Source organism: Dermacentor silvarum, chromosome 8 (genome assembly GCF_013339745.2).
Source record: "Dermacentor silvarum isolate Dsil-2018 chromosome 8, BIME_Dsil_1.4, whole genome shotgun sequence".
NCBI lineage: Eukaryota > Metazoa > Arthropoda > Arachnida > Ixodida > Ixodidae > Dermacentor > Dermacentor silvarum.
The window spans coordinates 28,556,486-28,573,501 of NC_051161.1; the positions used below are offsets into that span (position 1 = coordinate 28,556,486).

Consider the following 17,016-nt stretch of genomic DNA (forward strand, 5'->3'; position numbering starts at 1 on the left):
ACCCCGCTGATGGAAAGATCGTCTATCGTATTGGCTAGAACAGGCCCTGTTTTTCTCATTAAACGTAGATTTATATTTTTAATTCTTCACTAAATGTCGCGAAAAATGACCTTTGGCACCCCACATGGCAAAAACATGAACATACTTATGAGGTCTACCACGTGACCTTCTACTAGTGTACGCGTTTCCTGGTCTTTTTATTAATACTATTGAAATGCAGTAACATTCTTTCTATTATACGTTTTTTCTAACTTACAATGTACAGATAAGCCTTCGTACGTAGAGAGCAGAAAAGTGGCACTGCCTTCGCTTTTGTTTTCGATCAGTTGGCTTGGCTCGTCTATCGACAGATTAACAACGCCGGGGGCCAACCAGCCATGGGAAAAAATGCGGTACAACTATAAGAAAGGTCTGTACAACAACGCAAACTTATTGTACCGGTCTAGTTACCTTTAAAAGTGGTTGCAAAGGTGACAATATAGGTGGTTAACCACAGTTTCACTCCCTCCAGTCAAAGCATGACGATGGGCGGCTTTCACAATTTGCGAGGCGGGCTATCGAGATTGCTATCACTTCTCAGCGTTACTGGAGGAGGGACTCCTATTTTTTTAAAGGCTGCTCAGATCGAAAAATTTTGCTTACAAAATATCCAGGCGCTTTTGGAAGTAACCGCTGCAGGTGTAAACACTACCGAGGGTGAGCTTTCCGTTGCGCCATAAAAACTGGGTCCATAAAAATCGGTTGTCAGTATCTTTAAGAGAGACATGAGGGAATATTTTAAATCTGTCCTGCCTGAATTTCAGCTTAATTTTAAAATGCTGAATCTATTATATGCTAAACAAGAAAACCTCAAGCTGTTCAGGTTATATTAGAACATTCAGCTAAACAAAGTATATTTTGTTAACTAGCCAGGATGTGTAGATATAAGAATTTTCAGCAAGAAAACTTGTGTTTTCCATAACAGCAGACTTATGTCAATTTGGCTCTGGTTAATTCAATCTTTCGGTTAATTCGATAGCGCCCATGCATTTGTATGGGCCCGAGATTTCGTTATTTCGAACCTAAAATTGGCCTTCATCAGTTAATTCGAACTTGACAAGTCAGCACGCAGACACCTCACCCCTATGGTGACCCCAATAGTGACCTCTACAGTGGCAGCGTCTGTCTGGACAGAGCTTAGGGGACAGTGAATGCACTCAACACACGTTATCTTCCGTCAAAACGCCTATTTTCGGCGTACCCTAGGAAGACTTTCAAGCAATTACGGTAGCTCACAATGTCTGATGACGGTATTTACTCAATTCTAATGTGCGCTGTCTTTCTTTCCCAGGAAAGTTGGGCAAAACACCGCGTTCGCGGCGGTCATATGCCTTGCCGCATAACGAGGCTATATTGCGGCAAAGCTGACTTTAAAGACCCTGTGGAAAAACTGACTTCAGCAAACTGGCCGCCACTGTAGAACACATATTCTTGCCCATTTTCTTCGAAAAAAATCGGGTGCACATTAAATTTTAGTTTTCTTTAGAAGCTTTAATGTTACCACTACGTTAGTTCTCTACTTCGGACACAGTGCAAGCGTGCGTGCGTTTGGTTTGGGGGCGTGTTAGAATCGGGCAAGTACTGCAAATGAATCAGCAGTGCGCTTTAAGTTTTTTTTTCCGCATCTTATCTAATTCGACCTGCCGGATAATTCGATCAGTTTTGTCGCTCCCGCCAAGGTCAACTTAACGGAAAGTTGACTGTACTACTGTGTTTTCTGTAGGTTCCTTTCAATGAAGGCATAGAATATGCATCGGTGCGTGCTACTGGCTGCCATGCACTGCTGACACATGCAAGGCAGCATTCAAAGCTTATCCTAGATGCTGCATTACAGAGACCAGTCCATATTCAAGATATTTCTGACAGTCAATGGAAAAAAAAAAAAACAAAAGAACCCACTACCTAGGCATTTCATTCCAAGAAAAATCGCACGAAGTGAGAAGTTACCTTCACTATGGCACACTCCAGTGCGCAATCAGGCTCCTCAACAACATCGATGATGGCAGATGCAATGTACACCATGCTTTCTATTGCATATGTCAAACTTGTCATCCTGTAGATCTTGTCCTGAAATGAACACAGCAGAAGTCTTGAAAGTGCAGACACTGCAAGCCCTTGGCTTACCTGACCTTACTTAGCATGAACAGAAACCTTGACTACACTTTTTTTTTTTTTTTTCACGGCAAAAATAGCTTATTCCACTCATTCCCATCATGATGGGTTGTGCTATCAAGAATCACAAGTGCCATGACTGATTCACACCATGAAACACTTCACCATTTTATTACTGCCAACTCTTATGGCAAGAAATTTAAAATTGCTGCCAATGAAATACCCTTTCAATTGAATGAAATGTGGCAAAACTTGTCTCTTAGATAAGCTTATCATTTCTCAAAACTTCACTACGAAGTTCTTAAAAATTACATTTATTTACAAGTTGATTAGGGAAAAGGTGGTCACCTTGGTCATGTGGAAGTCACTCAGGGGTTTTTCAAACTGAACCCGTTCGACAGCATACCTTGAGGTGTACCCTGTAAAGTGAGAAAGATGCCGGCAATGCCATCAGTGAATGTATGGTGTAAAACAAGTAATGCTAGTTATGGAAAAGTTCCCGTAACAGAGCTTATCCTAGCAAAAATTGGTTAAAAACGCAGTATGAATATGCTTACCAATAAGTTCTCTAAGGCCCCCAGCCAAAGCAGCTCCCATTCCAAACCTCCCATTGTTAAGAACATTCATGGCCACCTGAACGGGAGAAGGTCGAAGATGGGCATGCAAACACAGAGTTAACAAGCTTCCCAGAGTAAAGCTTGTCACCAAGAGCTGTTCAGAAAGGCCCTTCATGAAATATAGAATGTGTGTGTACCTGTGTAGCACAGACATATATCTGGAGTTGTAGAAACACTACCACATGCTTCTTGCACACAGAAGGATGACACTTAGCAAGTGTAAAGGTATGGAAAACATTTCCAAGATATTTAAAGTTGATGCTAAAGTTAGTCTCGAAATGATGGAGCTGGCATCATTGGCATTATCAGTGAGTCCCTGTTTCATGATATCATGGCGCATCTATCTCCGAGACACAGAAATAAAAACTTGTTCTTTGAGACAACCATTGAAGTAAATCAGTTAGGGGTACACTGATGTTTGCCAAAATTTTTCTAAGGTTTAGGATGCCTGGAACTTCATTGAACAAAAAACTATGAGAAGTGAGAATTATCAAGTCGGTACCTTTTCAACTCAGCCACGCTCTTGGACTATGCACCATTACTGCCACTGCTCATTGTACAACTAAGAGGGTGGGTTTAGTGCGCATAATTTTGTTATTTCCTCTATCCATTCTCCCTAAAGAAAATGAATATACCATTGTAGAACCTCTTCAAAGCCTCAGTGCAACACACACCGTTTCTCATTGTCTTATCAGAGCTACAGGTAAATAATAAAAAAAGAAAAAGCAATATAATGACGACTTGTTCAGCCATGGCCATTACATGCATGGCAAACACTTTACGTAGAAAGTCGAGCACTTCTTAGTCTCACCTTAAACCCATCTCCAACTTCACCCAAGATGTTCTCAGCAGGCACCGGTGTGTTGTCAAAAAATATGGATGTTGCTGCAATGCAAGGTTCATCATTATTAGCCTTCTAATCTGTTGAATTTGTGTCACTCTGGTGTTAAAAATCCAACAAGTCGCAGAATTGTATGCAAAGGTGACAGTGTTTTGCTGCTTACTGTTTTCCAACAGTGCTCGAAACGTGAAATTTTTAAAATGATATCGAGCCAATCGATGAATATTTATTTTGAAAAAGGAAGCAAGTTACTTGCCACAAGATTCTAAATCTAAAAAAAAAAATTGCAGAGGTACTCAAGTCTTCTTACATGAATGCGAAAGCACTCTGGCTCTTCCACATGATACTTATCATTTGGTCGTGTGCTCAAATTGGGCAAAGTCAATTTGAAGGGTGGGCCAAGTCAATTATGACTTTGCACAAAGACAACAGGAGACTTGTGTGTCTCCCGCCGTATTTCACCGTCCTCGTTTGGTTGTGCGCTTAAAGATTCTAGTCAATTTTCGAATTGGGCAAAGTAAATTTTTTGGATGCGGGCCACGGCGTCTGTCCGACACTGTGGCTGTTCATCGTGGGATTTCGCAGTGCGGACCGCAGCAGGTTCAGCACCAGGAGCGTGACATAATCGCTTGGTCACGTGGGTTTTCTTGCCATCGGATGTTAATGCCAGACGCTCACTGGATTGTACGCTTCATGGGGTATACAAAGCTTTCACCTAAAGAAAAATACAGTGCTTCACCTGCCCCATCCAAAACTGGTGCCTCACAGTACTGCAGAATACTTTCTGTAGAGATAGATTAATGACACACATCTGACATGGCCTTGCAGTGCTTCAGTTCATCCAACACGGACATACAACCATTCTCATCACATACTATTCAGCTACTAACAATCTATAAGGCTTCAAACGTTTAAATTTTAGGAATGGTATATTACTCAAATGACAGTGACCATGTTATTTGTATTCAATACTCAAAACATTTGAACACCACTACAGTCGAACCCCCACTATAATGGTTTATCGGTTATAGCGACCACATTTCACTGCATTTACAATTTTGCGACCCTGCCTATTGAAACCGCGCCCGGATATCACAGAACGCTTTCAACAGTGGCGTACTGTTACAACGAGCGCTTCAAAACCGGTTGTGGTAAAAGGAGGGCGCATGCGAAGTTCCGAAGCACGGAATTCGGTTGTGCACGGCAGCTAAAGTGCCGCTGTCGTGGCCTTCTGTGCTATCGCGGAGGCCGTGACGGGCGCACTTTAGTCTTTATGCAGTTCTCCGTGTGGCACTGCGTGCAATCTCGGCAGGTAACGATAGCGGCACTTTCGTTTAGAGTCTTTGTCGTCTTCATTATCTGTTCATCCAGGATTACTACAAACCATACTCTGTTTCATGCAAAGAAGGCAACGATGCAGAAGCTAAGTAAGTACTAATGCAGACATAAAAGTCTCACTTTGCGACTTTTTCGGTGCAGTTACTTTTGATCGGCGACACTTTCAGCGGAATAACAACCTGCTTCGTATAATTACAACTTGTAGACGTAAGTTTACTTCTGGTCACGTATTATTTGTGTTCTTTAGTGCTTCCAGTATGCGGCATACTATGTTTTGGTCACAAGTCTCGGCCACATTACTGCTCCTGTTATGCCTCGAACGACAAATTCTTGTGCACATAATCTGTGCAAGCCTTGAAACAAGACCTAAAAAAATAAAATAAAAATAAAATTTAAAAAAGAGAAGAAAAGAAACCTACTGTTTGATCCTCGGATCCCAAGTTTGTCTTCTGGTGCACCAGAGGTGACACCACCAAAGGCCCTCTCCACAATAAATGCCGTCATCTTGTCATGTTTTTTTCTCTGCAGAGGAAAACAAAAAATACACAAAGTTTTAAAAAATCATGCTCATACATGCACACTGGCTAACCCGCAATATATAAAATAAGATCAAAGCAACACAACTTTAGTTACATACATATAGAGGCTCGGTGCACGCAACAAGAATGCAGCTTTAGTAAGATGCCTATAACACACGAAGTCACGGCAAAAACATGCTGTGAATGCCTGGCACTTCTTTCATACTTTCCAGCTATAAAACCAGGGAATACAAACACTACTTTAGCCAGAGCCAGACATTATAGTCATTTCATAGTGTCGGTTCAGGTGGCTGCGAGCTAGTAAGGCGTGCAGTTGATTATTCAGAATCTCACTAAGACTACCTGTAGATTATGTTGCATACAATGCTGTACAAACAAAACAGGAACACAAAATTACAAAGTAGAACACCTTTCGCAGGTAATAACTCAACAGCATGATCCCACACCACTACTCATCCTGTCACCAAAGATGGTATATGCCTCACACTAAGCTTACAAGCCAGAATCATGGTGGTATTATATGTATTTGCGAAAGCAGAAATGAAAGATTGCATTCTATTTGGCACCCTAACTTGTTCACATTTCAATTTACCCTGTAAGTACACATACTAATGTGCAATGCAAGCACAGCAGCGGGACAGTGCTGTAGTTTCGTATCAGTCGCTCTATTTATACATACTAGTGCCTAAGCATTTCTTGGACACCACTTTTATAAGCTACACAAAATTGCACTTGCATCACTTCTACCAACATTATAAACAGAAATGCTGCTAGAATTTAACTTATGTAAAAGCTGAGTAACAAAGCTTTCTTCAGCATGGAAAATGCTAAGGGATCAACAAATTAGCTGTGCTACCCAAGCCCAGAAACTCCACCATGCTATTTATCAAAATTTCAAACACAAAGCATCACCTTACTACAACTATTTTCACTTTTGCACACTATGCCAAGTGTACATCATTTCCCCTGATCTTCAACAACTGAACCCTGTGTTTGTGCATGCTAAGCAGACAGTAGCATGACAATATCTTAATGACACCTGAGAACCCAAGACAAGACTATAACCTACGTATGCACTCGTATTGGAGTACTGCAACATTGGAAAACTAGGTTGCATAAGCTTATTGGGGGCATTATTTTTGCAGCAGTTGGAAGACACAGCCAAAATAAGTGACATCATCACAGGCCGGAGGTTTGCAGTTGAGGTATACGTACATCCACTCCTTCCACTTTGACCTTGGCAAAAACAGTCATAATATCAGCAAAGCCACCGTTGCTGATGTAGATCTTGCTACCATTTAGGTAGTAAGTCTTTTTGTCATGACTAGGCGTCGCCGTGAGCTGAATAGATGCTGCATCGCTACCACTGCGTGAATGAGAAAAAGGGATCTCTTTTGGCAGCTACTACAGAAACAAAAGTTTGCTGCACTATCCTTTGAAATTTCTCGGAAGAAAGTTTGCTCTATTAAACATACACAACATAACAATAGCACAATGATGATTCTGCTGGCAGGGTTTTCTTTCTTTGGGTGCAATAAATAAAACAAATGCAATGGTTCATTCCAATGAAGCAAATAGTGTGAAAGAAATGAGATAACAAAGCATGAACACATAATTAGAACCAAGAGAAAAATTACATACCAAGCTATAAAAAGATTACTAGGCTATGGAATTATGTTCTAGGGCATTAAACATACTGGGACAAAGAAAAATGGAAGACACAGTTGACCCCTTAATCAGACAGGCATACTTAGCAACGAATGAAACATGATAATCAGAGTGTGCAGCTTCATGTAGATTACACACTCTGTGATGATGTGGTCAAAAGGTTGCTACTCAAGGCTAACCTTGAGTGGCATAAGCATGAGCTTGTGCCTTCTACATGCAGATTTTTTATCCTATCCCAATGTGTGCTTTACTATGGCACAAAAAAAGACCTGAAGGTTGTGCACTTGTCTTCTCATGTTTCATTTGTTGTAAACTGCACACACATTATGAAGGCGATGACAAAATAGAGTTCAGTAATGAGAGAAATCAGCAAGACATAAATGCACCTAATTAACTGGAGTGTACATATTGTTTGCTGCTTGAACACGAAATTGAGCTGAAGGGTAAGGAAACTTGCACAGTGCAGTCAACGGTTAAAGCATGCACATGAGTGCAGTGCACGTGCGAAATTTTCATTCTGACATGTGCATAATCGCCTCGCTTTGCAGCAGATGACGTGTGTTTGTCAGCACTGGCACCTTTCTACCCACCTGTACAGTGCACAGTTGGACCTTTCAGCTAGGGCAACAAAATACCGACAGCCACATAGTGTCCCCTTTAAGACTGGAACACCCTGTACATTTACCAGTCCTTGTACGAACAACATTTAGAACATATGCATGGAACTGGAATACAGAGGCTATACATAGTTCTCAGCAGTAAACAGTACTGGTACATACTGGTCTAACCAATGATGGGTATAAGACACAAAGCACCTGTTCTCTCCAGCCTCCTAGCCTTAGCTTTGTCTTTATATCTTTATATGAGCTCGTCGTTGCGTAGCGACTATAAAACAGAAGCCTCGTTCTATCTTGATCGAAATAAAAAGTGTCCCGTGTGGTCCTGCAGAGAATTCTGGCTGCCTTTTCTGCATGCGATTGCACAGGAAACTAATAGTGTATTGAGATGTCGGTAATAAGACTCACAAAATGTACCAACCTCGTAGGTTCAGTCAAACAAAACGCTGCTATGTGCTCCCCTGTTGCCAGCTTTGGCAGATACTTTCTCCTCTGTTCTTCATTCCCACACAAGAGAATTCCCTGCAAGGAAACCATAGGAATCATAGATGTTACAAGGAAAAACAGTCAAACTGTAACATGCTTGTTTGTAGCAGTACATGCAGGAGCACGGAGTCTCAGTATAGTTACGATCCCCATCAGCAGTAGCCTCTCCCGATCATAATGTTACGCCAATGGCATTATAATAACTAACTAGCTAACGAACTAATAAACAACTGCTACTGTTTCAAACATGGACCTTCAGCCTGTGTAAGTGGCACTCTTACCAACTGTGAGAAGAATAAAGGGAACCCAGGGCTCTAATTTTGTTAGTAACAATCATATGAAGCAAACAGATAATGAAGCCAGGGAAAGCATAGGGGAAGTGATTTATATTCCTTTAATTGAAATGTAGAAATAATAAAGAATAAGAAAATGAAAGCGGATAAAAATTGTCACAGGTCAAACAGGCCAAACCAATATCTTTCGCACTATGCGTGTGACGCTCTACCATTGAGCTACCGTGGCGGCCATCCTGCAGTCCACTATCTTGGGTATCTGTGTATGCATACTAGATCTAACCCTGAGAGTAACAGCCTGCACCCCTCATGGCCATGTAGGCGGGTGAACATCCTTTAAACCGCAGGCTTCACATAATACATGAACATAAGAGCAGGCAACCTCGTGGCATCAGGACTGCTAAAGTTGAGACCTTCAGCTATGCGGTGAGCAAAAATTAGGAAAACCGAGGGGCTCTATTCTTTGTTGGTTACAACTACATGAAAACCAGAGACAATGAATCAAGAAATGCATAGCATTACATGCTGAAGGACTCGATTTCAGAATTGTCATGATCCCCATCAGCATGCGTCCAGTGCAGGGAGAGGTCTCTCCCAATCATGTTGTCATGCCCATGGTGCCTCTCTAACTAATTAACTAGCTAACCAACTAACTCACTAATTAACGAACTGATTAACTAATAAACTAACTAACTAATTAAAATTTTGTAGACCCCACGTACTGTGGGAATCGATGTTATGCAAAGCATTTCTCAGTTACCTGACTATCCAGCATTGTCTGGGGTTCCACAAACCATTACCAGATGTACCAACCTGTTTGTGTAAATTGAGTAAATGAGTGTGCAGGTTGCGAGTGCATGTGTGTGTGACGACAGCAGCACAAAGATTACCACGTCGAAGACAATCGTATGGCTGCCATATCTATGCCAGCCATTCGACGCAAGCTTACGGCATGACGATTGTTGGGGTCTACATGGATAGTGTAAGTGTAAGCGAGAGAAACCTGGATTGTGACGCTATCAGCAACTACGTGTTACACAATCGTACGTACCTATGGCTATGTCATGTGGTGCATGTTAAAACGACAATGCTATTTGTGCTTCAGCGAAGAGATGTTAAAGCATGATTAATTTGGGCAATCGTGAAGTTGGTACAATGTTGCAGTTTCTATGTAGCAAAAAATGCTACGAGGACAGTGCTGGAGAAAGTGGGCCGGTCCCAGAGACAGAGCTGTCTGACATGGCGCCTCAAAGCGCTAGCTGTAACAAGGATAGAAGTGCACACTGGGCTGCTGTGCTCCCCCGACAAAGGTTCGATTCCACCATTGGTCACACATTGTTTCCTTTTTATTAAAGCCGAGACAAGAATCTACCTACCTACAACAAGGTGCCAAGAATGAGGCAAGGAATGCTTCGCATTAACAGCTAATGCTGTTTCAAACATGACCCTTAAGCCTTTGTAAGTGAACTCCATCTGACTCCGTAGCAAACTACGAGCACATGGTAAGAGCGTCAAATGCCTCACATAGCAGCCACAGCTGTGGATGACAGTGTCAAGCGAGGCAAAGTACTAGAAAACAACATGTGGCACCCCCTCGCAGCGTTTAGCGAGGGAGTCAAATGAGAGGAGTGGAGCGCGTAAATCAGTGGACTGCGTACATGTGTTTTCTTTCGAAGCCACACACTAAAGCACATCCTACAAGTGTACTGCTGTGAATGTGTTGAATCTTTGGCTCTGTGTACAGTGGCTTCCAATTCACTAGAGACAAAAATGACCCTAATGACCAAAGCGCAGGAAAAAAAAACGGTTCGCAGACCTTAATGCCTATAGAATTGTGTGCAGCAAGGGTGACACCAACGGATGCATCTTTTCCAGTGACTTCGCAGATCCTTGCATACTCGGTAGCTGTCAGCCCAAGACCTCCTAGAACAGCGAGACATGCAAGCATTTACAGTGATTTTAGGCAGACTACCGATAACATGACCCTGGAATTAAAATTTAGAATAACAAAAAGAAGTATGAGCAGAATGTGACAGGCATAGGAAGTTTCATGAGGGGATCACTCAACAATTGGTTATTCAGGCAACTAACTGACAGATGTCACTGTCAACCACATGAGTATTATCAGTATGGCTTGCAATATTCTCCATAATGTGAGCAACAAGTAAAATCAAATATTTTTAATAAAAGAAACTTCCAGAAGCCATCACAATATGCAGACACAAATTGCACCTAACAGCAAATACATTATTTCATTCAAGTTGAGGTAAACATCTAAAGCTGATCTGTGATAATAACACTCAAGATAACAAAAATGCTCTGGTTATCACAACTTACTGTTGCCTTTAATTTCTTTAAAGAGCCAAGAAAAAGGTAGGAGAGTTGCCCGTAAAGTCTTCATATGTTGTACCATGCATATTTGCGCTCTAAATGCATCTTTTTGCATCACAGCAACAAGTGGAATAGATTTCATGAAACTCATCGCTAGCTTTGAGTGACAGTAACTGTTGGTCTATAACATCTCAAAGTTGTGCTGCATCTTATGAGACAAACTGGCGGAATGCTCTGGATTAATGTATACCAATTTGGTTTATTTGAACCTGCACTCAAGTGTATTCTGGCCCTCTTGGTGTGTGGCCAACACTGTATGGATTTGATTTCAATAACCCCCCCTTCAGGTGGCAGAACACCATGGTCACTATGCATACATTATAGCATCTGACAAATGTATGTCATTAGCCTGCAAGTATAGCAGGGCTCTGCCATGTCCAACAAAGCACAAATGCAGTGTTCTTGAATTGTCATAAAAAAAGGTGTAATTCGCTGGGATTAGATGGTTAATTTATTTCCACAATTGTGTTGTGGTGCAAATGTTCAAATTAATGTTGTTATTTTGTGCCTTAATTTTCTGTTTCCAGAAAGTTCGGTCAACCTAGTCTGCTAAAATTAACAGAAGTCAACAACAAGGTAAACATACCAGTGCAATATACATTTTTATAAGCAAGGTGTTGCCTTACCGTATTCTGTCGGAACTTGTAGTCCAAACAGCCCTAGAGACTTTAGGCCATCCAAAATTTCCTTTGGTATATTTTTTCCCTGTCTATTTTGGCAGTGTCCACTGAAACGGCAGAGTAATGGTCAGCAACATCAGAACTGATGACACGCGTGAATTGATCGAGCTCACCATTCGCATCATAGAACCTCCGCACAGCCTCTGCCATAGCCTCGAGTTCCTCAAGCTTCTCGTTTGAAAGCACCTCCGGGTACGCCAGCATCGCCTGCAAGTTCAAAAGTAAGGAACTCTGTCGTAGAGCTGAATGTTGATATATAAGAGCCTACGCTTCAAAGTCTATACCACGAATTTTCTCCTTTATCCCTTCTTCACAAACTTTATCCCAACACATTGCTGCATCACGAGCTGTTAATCCCACTGTCAGTCGTCCTTCTGCACCGCGATCACCAAACAAAATAAAGCTACCATTATGTCACACATCACCTTATGCAAGATCACTGAAAGAATGCAAAGAACACTCATCAAACAAAGCCATGGAAACTGACGCAACAAAGTTTAAAAATCTTGTATGGCTGTGTTACGCCTGAGCTTCTTATCCTCCAAGACGTTTTTTTTTTTTTTTTTTTTTTTGTCCTTCTTATATACAAAAAGCTTGCTCTGGAAGCTGTAGCTCTTGTTTGTCCTTTTATTTTATTTTTTTTTTGTTCATATTGCATACATCTTGCAATATCTTGTTTAGTACTGTAAGCAATGTGTCCAGCTTGCTTCCACTTTGTTGTGTAGCCATTGCCATTACACTCACTGTTTTGCACTATCTTGTTGCACAATTTTTGCTTCTCCTTCAGCAATTTATTTATTTGTGAAAAGTTGTGCTATGTCGAGCTGTACTTGTGTAATGTTGGTGCCCCATAAGTAATACCCTCCTCGTGATGGCCTTTGGGGGTATTTCGAAAAATAATGGATGAAAAGCTGGACATCCCTGAATTTCAATGATAGCAAAACATGCAGGCTCACTTGTAGCAAATGTGCAAAGACAAGAAGGAAATTAGTTTCACCCACAGCGCGAAGCAGTGAGGTGATAGCTGGCAAAATATAATGTGCAGCAAGCCCTGGATTGTTTCGTGTGGTGTTAGCTGGAGTGAACACTCGCATGTGCGAGTGAGAGAATTTCCTTTCAGGAAGTAAAAAAAAGTGCGAGTTTTATTAATCTGTGAAATTTGTGCCTCTCCTAAGCGAAGCAGAAAGACAGCTATTTTTTTTCCCTCCTCTTACCTATCCGGATATAACCACTGGTCTCTACTAAAAACCCTTTAACTTCTTGTTGCTGGATTCGTTTGACTTTTCTCAAATGTACGTTTGGGTTACCCCATTAATAGGCCCCACGCTATTAAATGTAAAAGAAAACACTTAATTTAGGACTGGCTCCGCAACTGGGAAGGCAGCATGCTAGAACACAAAGAAGACGCGGATGGCAGCTCTGACTAGTACACAGGTGTATATTGAGTGTTAGCTAATCATGACAGCTGCTGCTGCTAACGCAATCTCCAGGATTAGTATTCTCCATGCTGTAGCACCGGCAGAGTAGCTGAGTGGTAGAATCCTGGACTGCCAATCTGTTGGTGTAAGTTCAAATTCTTGTTCCACACTGAATTTTTCTTTCCTTTCATTCTTGGCAATTTCCTCACAAATGATTTTAGATTCCAGCGATGAACGGCGGTGGACATCAAAATGATCAGGGGGCTAAGTCCATAATAGCCATCAACAGTGGAATAAAGGTGAACAAGAAGTCCTGCATTTGCCACATATAAAATACAGTTGAACTTCGTTATAACAAACTTGCATCTGGCACAAATGTACCTTCACAGCATATCCCATATTCATTCCTTGTAAGCCTACACGCTGATATTGGCAAAAGAAAAAAAGAAGGGGCAATGCGGTCTATGTGGTAGAAATGCAAGTATACTTCCTCCTACGGTCCAGATAAGTGTCTCCTGCTGATTTGGATGCCTCATTGGGCACTTGCTGTGCCCATATGTGGCACTTTGCGTTGTCATTAATATGCAACTGTGCAACCGGTGTGATCAGATGGGATTGGCACATTGGCTTGCCGGCTGCTGGCTAGTCAAGCCAAGCTGTTGGCCAGAATGTCTTGACCGTGTCATTTCAAGTTGTTCTTGCCGAGTATTTAAAATTTTTGAGACCACAGTAGACACTTTGATCTGCTGAGCAAACAAATATTCGCTTCGCTATAGCTTATATTGTCTCAGAGCTAGTATTTTCGGTTTCGTTGAAATAGAGTGTTGTCAACAAAATTTTAGGTTTACTTCATTGATGAAGCAGCACACTTGAAATAGACAGGTTCACACACACATAAAAAAGGACATACACAGGTGCTGGTGTATGTCCTTTCTCATGCGTGCGTGAACATGTCTATTTCAAGTATGCTGCTTCATCAATATCATGGCTGAGCAACTAGCCCATCAGTATCTATTACTTCATTAAATCCGATCCTGAACCATTCATGAACCGTTCCTGCTGTTTTTAGATGGCATCAAAAAAAGGGCTGACACACATGATGAAGTACATAAAAAAGATCGAAAGAGGAAAAAAAAAATTAATCCACTTTGGTGTGTCTATTGGGCCGCGGAAAGCATACTTTCACCATTATATCTCGGTAATACATTATCTAAAAAATACTAATTTTAAGGAAAGAGTTATTCAATTCATTCCTGAAAAGAAAAGCAAATTAATACTTATTTATCCACTACAGAAAATTGGCCCGTGATAGGGTTAAACACGTGATAGGGTCCCCTATCAGCTGAATAATTAAGCTGCACAGATAGAACTTGTATCTACTCTCATATATACATGGATAAAATTACTAGAATTCCATTAACAACATGCAGAAATCTGGGATGAAATCGGGGCAATCATTAGTATGAACTCTGTACATGTAGCAAAGAGTCCAATAACCTATTTTCTGTACATAATGCACACTGTGCTCTTCCAGCTGTATCCTTTTTTTTTAATTTTTAGCTGTCATCCTTTCTCTCATATGTTTTAAAGGTTAAATGGCAGGTGGCCCCCAACAGAAACAAACAACAAATACATCTGTAGCACAGCATTAAGTTCTTCGTGCTGCAGATCGTCTACAAAGCTTGATGCTGGATACTGCCATTTTATGTTGCCTGCAGCCATACAGCACATCTTCATTGAGCAGTTATTCCCTGTTGTAACCTAAAGTAAGATTGGCAAGACTAAAAGAAAAATTACAGGACTGGCTCATGACCTCGCACTACGGTGCACTCCAAAGTGGAGTGCAGTTTTGTAGATGTTGTTTGCTACAAATTATTTTTAGAGATTTTCAGAAAGGCTGTAGGTGAAATGACGCAAGAACATAAACCCAGTAAGTGCACTGCTTAGATAATGATTTCAGCAGGGCAGTTGTCAGCTTTCGAGTGATGATCCATCAGATATTATATCTGATTATCCATAAGATATTAGAAAATACATACATCCTGTTCTGATGAAACACAGAAAAACAGTGAAAAAGGACAGAACAGAGAGAAAAAATGAAGGACACAAAAACATAGCAGGAGGAAAGCTCCCCAATCCACTGTCGCTTTATCGTTTCTTTTCATATGCTAACCCACAAATTAGTTTGTCTCACAGCACATAATTTTATCAGTACTAGAACTTTATTTGCTTTCATTCATTGTGGGCTATCTATCTACAATTATTGGGCAGTTAGCCTACACTGGGTTTGAGCTACATGTTTCAAGGCTAACTAACAATGACGGCAGGATGCCTTTTTGAGGTCACAACAACTTCTCCAAGGTCTGCAAAGTAAACCTGCACGGTGGTGCATTGACGGCGCGTAGCTCAGAGAGGCAGCATATACCCAGAAATTGCGCAAGCTGCCTTTTGCTGCCTTTCTCCAATTGCTGCTGTTGCCAGTCGCCGATTGCATCAAGGTTGCAACGTATTGTACCCTGGTTGCAGCCGGCTTGCAGAAGAATCATATTTCACGATTTGCTAGAACGAAATACCGCTACCTGTGGCCAATTTTTATGGTCAGCCTGCTCAGAAGGTTCACTAGAGAAACGCATACAAATTCTATAACTAGTTAGACAGACAGCGTATAACGACCTTAGTGTGCGTACTTTCCTCAAACACTACAAGGATACTTGGCTGATCTCTTATCTACGTTTATCCACCACATCCGCCATCCCTCCAATCTCTTCTCCTTGTACGCAGGTATCCTACGCGCACCTGTTGTGCCCTTTTCCTCTTGAATTTCCTACTCAGATCGGGCAGCAGTGGCGAAATTTTACTTGCAAATATACAATGCAGGAAGATGTCGTTAGTTAGAAAAAAACAAAATCACGTGTCTGGATATTGGAGCGCTGCATCAATGTGTGAAGCTACGGAGAAACACAAGTTCGACCACGCTTCTCTCAAAACATAGCTGATCGTGGCCGGTAAGCTGCGACACACCTTCCGGCGTCGCGTTTCTGTACTGTAGCTCCATATTTCCCCCTTTGGGATTAAACCACGAGCGTATAAAGAAAGCACACAGAGTTGTGACTGTGTTTCATGAACTCCGTGAAGACCTCCTGCGTAGTCGTCGCCGTTTTGGCGAGCGCGATCCTTTCTCAACACACGCGCGGGCTTTCATAACTTGTACGCGGACAGAAAAACACTCACTCTTTCCAGCTTCCCTAAAAACATATTCTTGACAAAAGGTTCTCGCTTGACTTTCCCCAAAGCCAGATCTAGAGGACGTTCTTCGACGACCGGCACTCCCATGTGCGGACCGGGAGCAGTTTCAGAAACGAGGCGCCGTAGGAGAAGCACGACATCGCTCCGGCTCGGCGAAAACGTCCTACAACGCTTCAGGGTGTGTTTCAGTAGCAGAGACATGCTTCAGCGCAGGATTTCTCGGTGTGCAAAGGGCCCGAAGCTTACACGAACATAATGCGTACTGCGTTAGCTTACCGCAAAATCACTATACGCACACACACACACGCACGCACGCTTCTAGAATCACTTGCGCTATGCGTCGCAGAAGCGCAGAGGACGGGCACGGCAGGCACGGCGCAAAACAAAATGGTTTTGATTTCAGCGACACCTATGTAGTGTCTCGCACGTCGTACCGTACAAATCGACAGTCATGTGTACGCCTGCCAAACTTTCACACTACTGACGCTCAAAGTACCTCATTATGTTCTCAAACATGTTCTCAAAGCATGTCAAGACGTAGTTTTTCTTTAATAATATGCTTTCCGAGCACAGATTGGTTTATAGTTTGCGAAAGCCGCAGCAGATGTGGTATGCTACAATGGCGCGAAGTTCAAAACACCCTAATAGCATCGAAGAAAGAGAAACACACACGTCATGTGCTTTTGAGTAAATAGAGCCATGGCGCAGAGCTCATATTCAGCATGACATAA

General features: G+C 41.8%; 1 protein-coding gene across 1 annotated transcript in view; it reads right to left on the reverse strand.

Moving 5' to 3' along the window:
* LOC119460926 (complex I assembly factor ACAD9, mitochondrial-like) overlaps nucleotides 1-16,666 on the reverse strand; it is a 34,018-nt gene extending 17,352 nt beyond the window's left edge. The window contains 12 exon segments of the mRNA XM_037722064.2: nucleotides 1,987-2,106; nucleotides 2,500-2,570; nucleotides 2,709-2,784; nucleotides 3,580-3,653; nucleotides 5,367-5,469; nucleotides 6,702-6,852; nucleotides 8,193-8,293; nucleotides 10,367-10,473; nucleotides 11,568-11,642; nucleotides 11,645-11,668; nucleotides 11,735-11,828; nucleotides 16,271-16,666. Coding sequence (XP_037577992.1) covers nucleotides 1,987-2,106; nucleotides 2,500-2,570; nucleotides 2,709-2,784; nucleotides 3,580-3,653; nucleotides 5,367-5,469; nucleotides 6,702-6,852; nucleotides 8,193-8,293; nucleotides 10,367-10,473; nucleotides 11,568-11,642; nucleotides 11,645-11,668; nucleotides 11,735-11,828; nucleotides 16,271-16,486 — 1,212 coding nt within the window. The 5' untranslated portion in view covers nucleotides 16,487-16,666.
* Nucleotides 16,667-17,016: the final 350 nt, after the last annotated feature.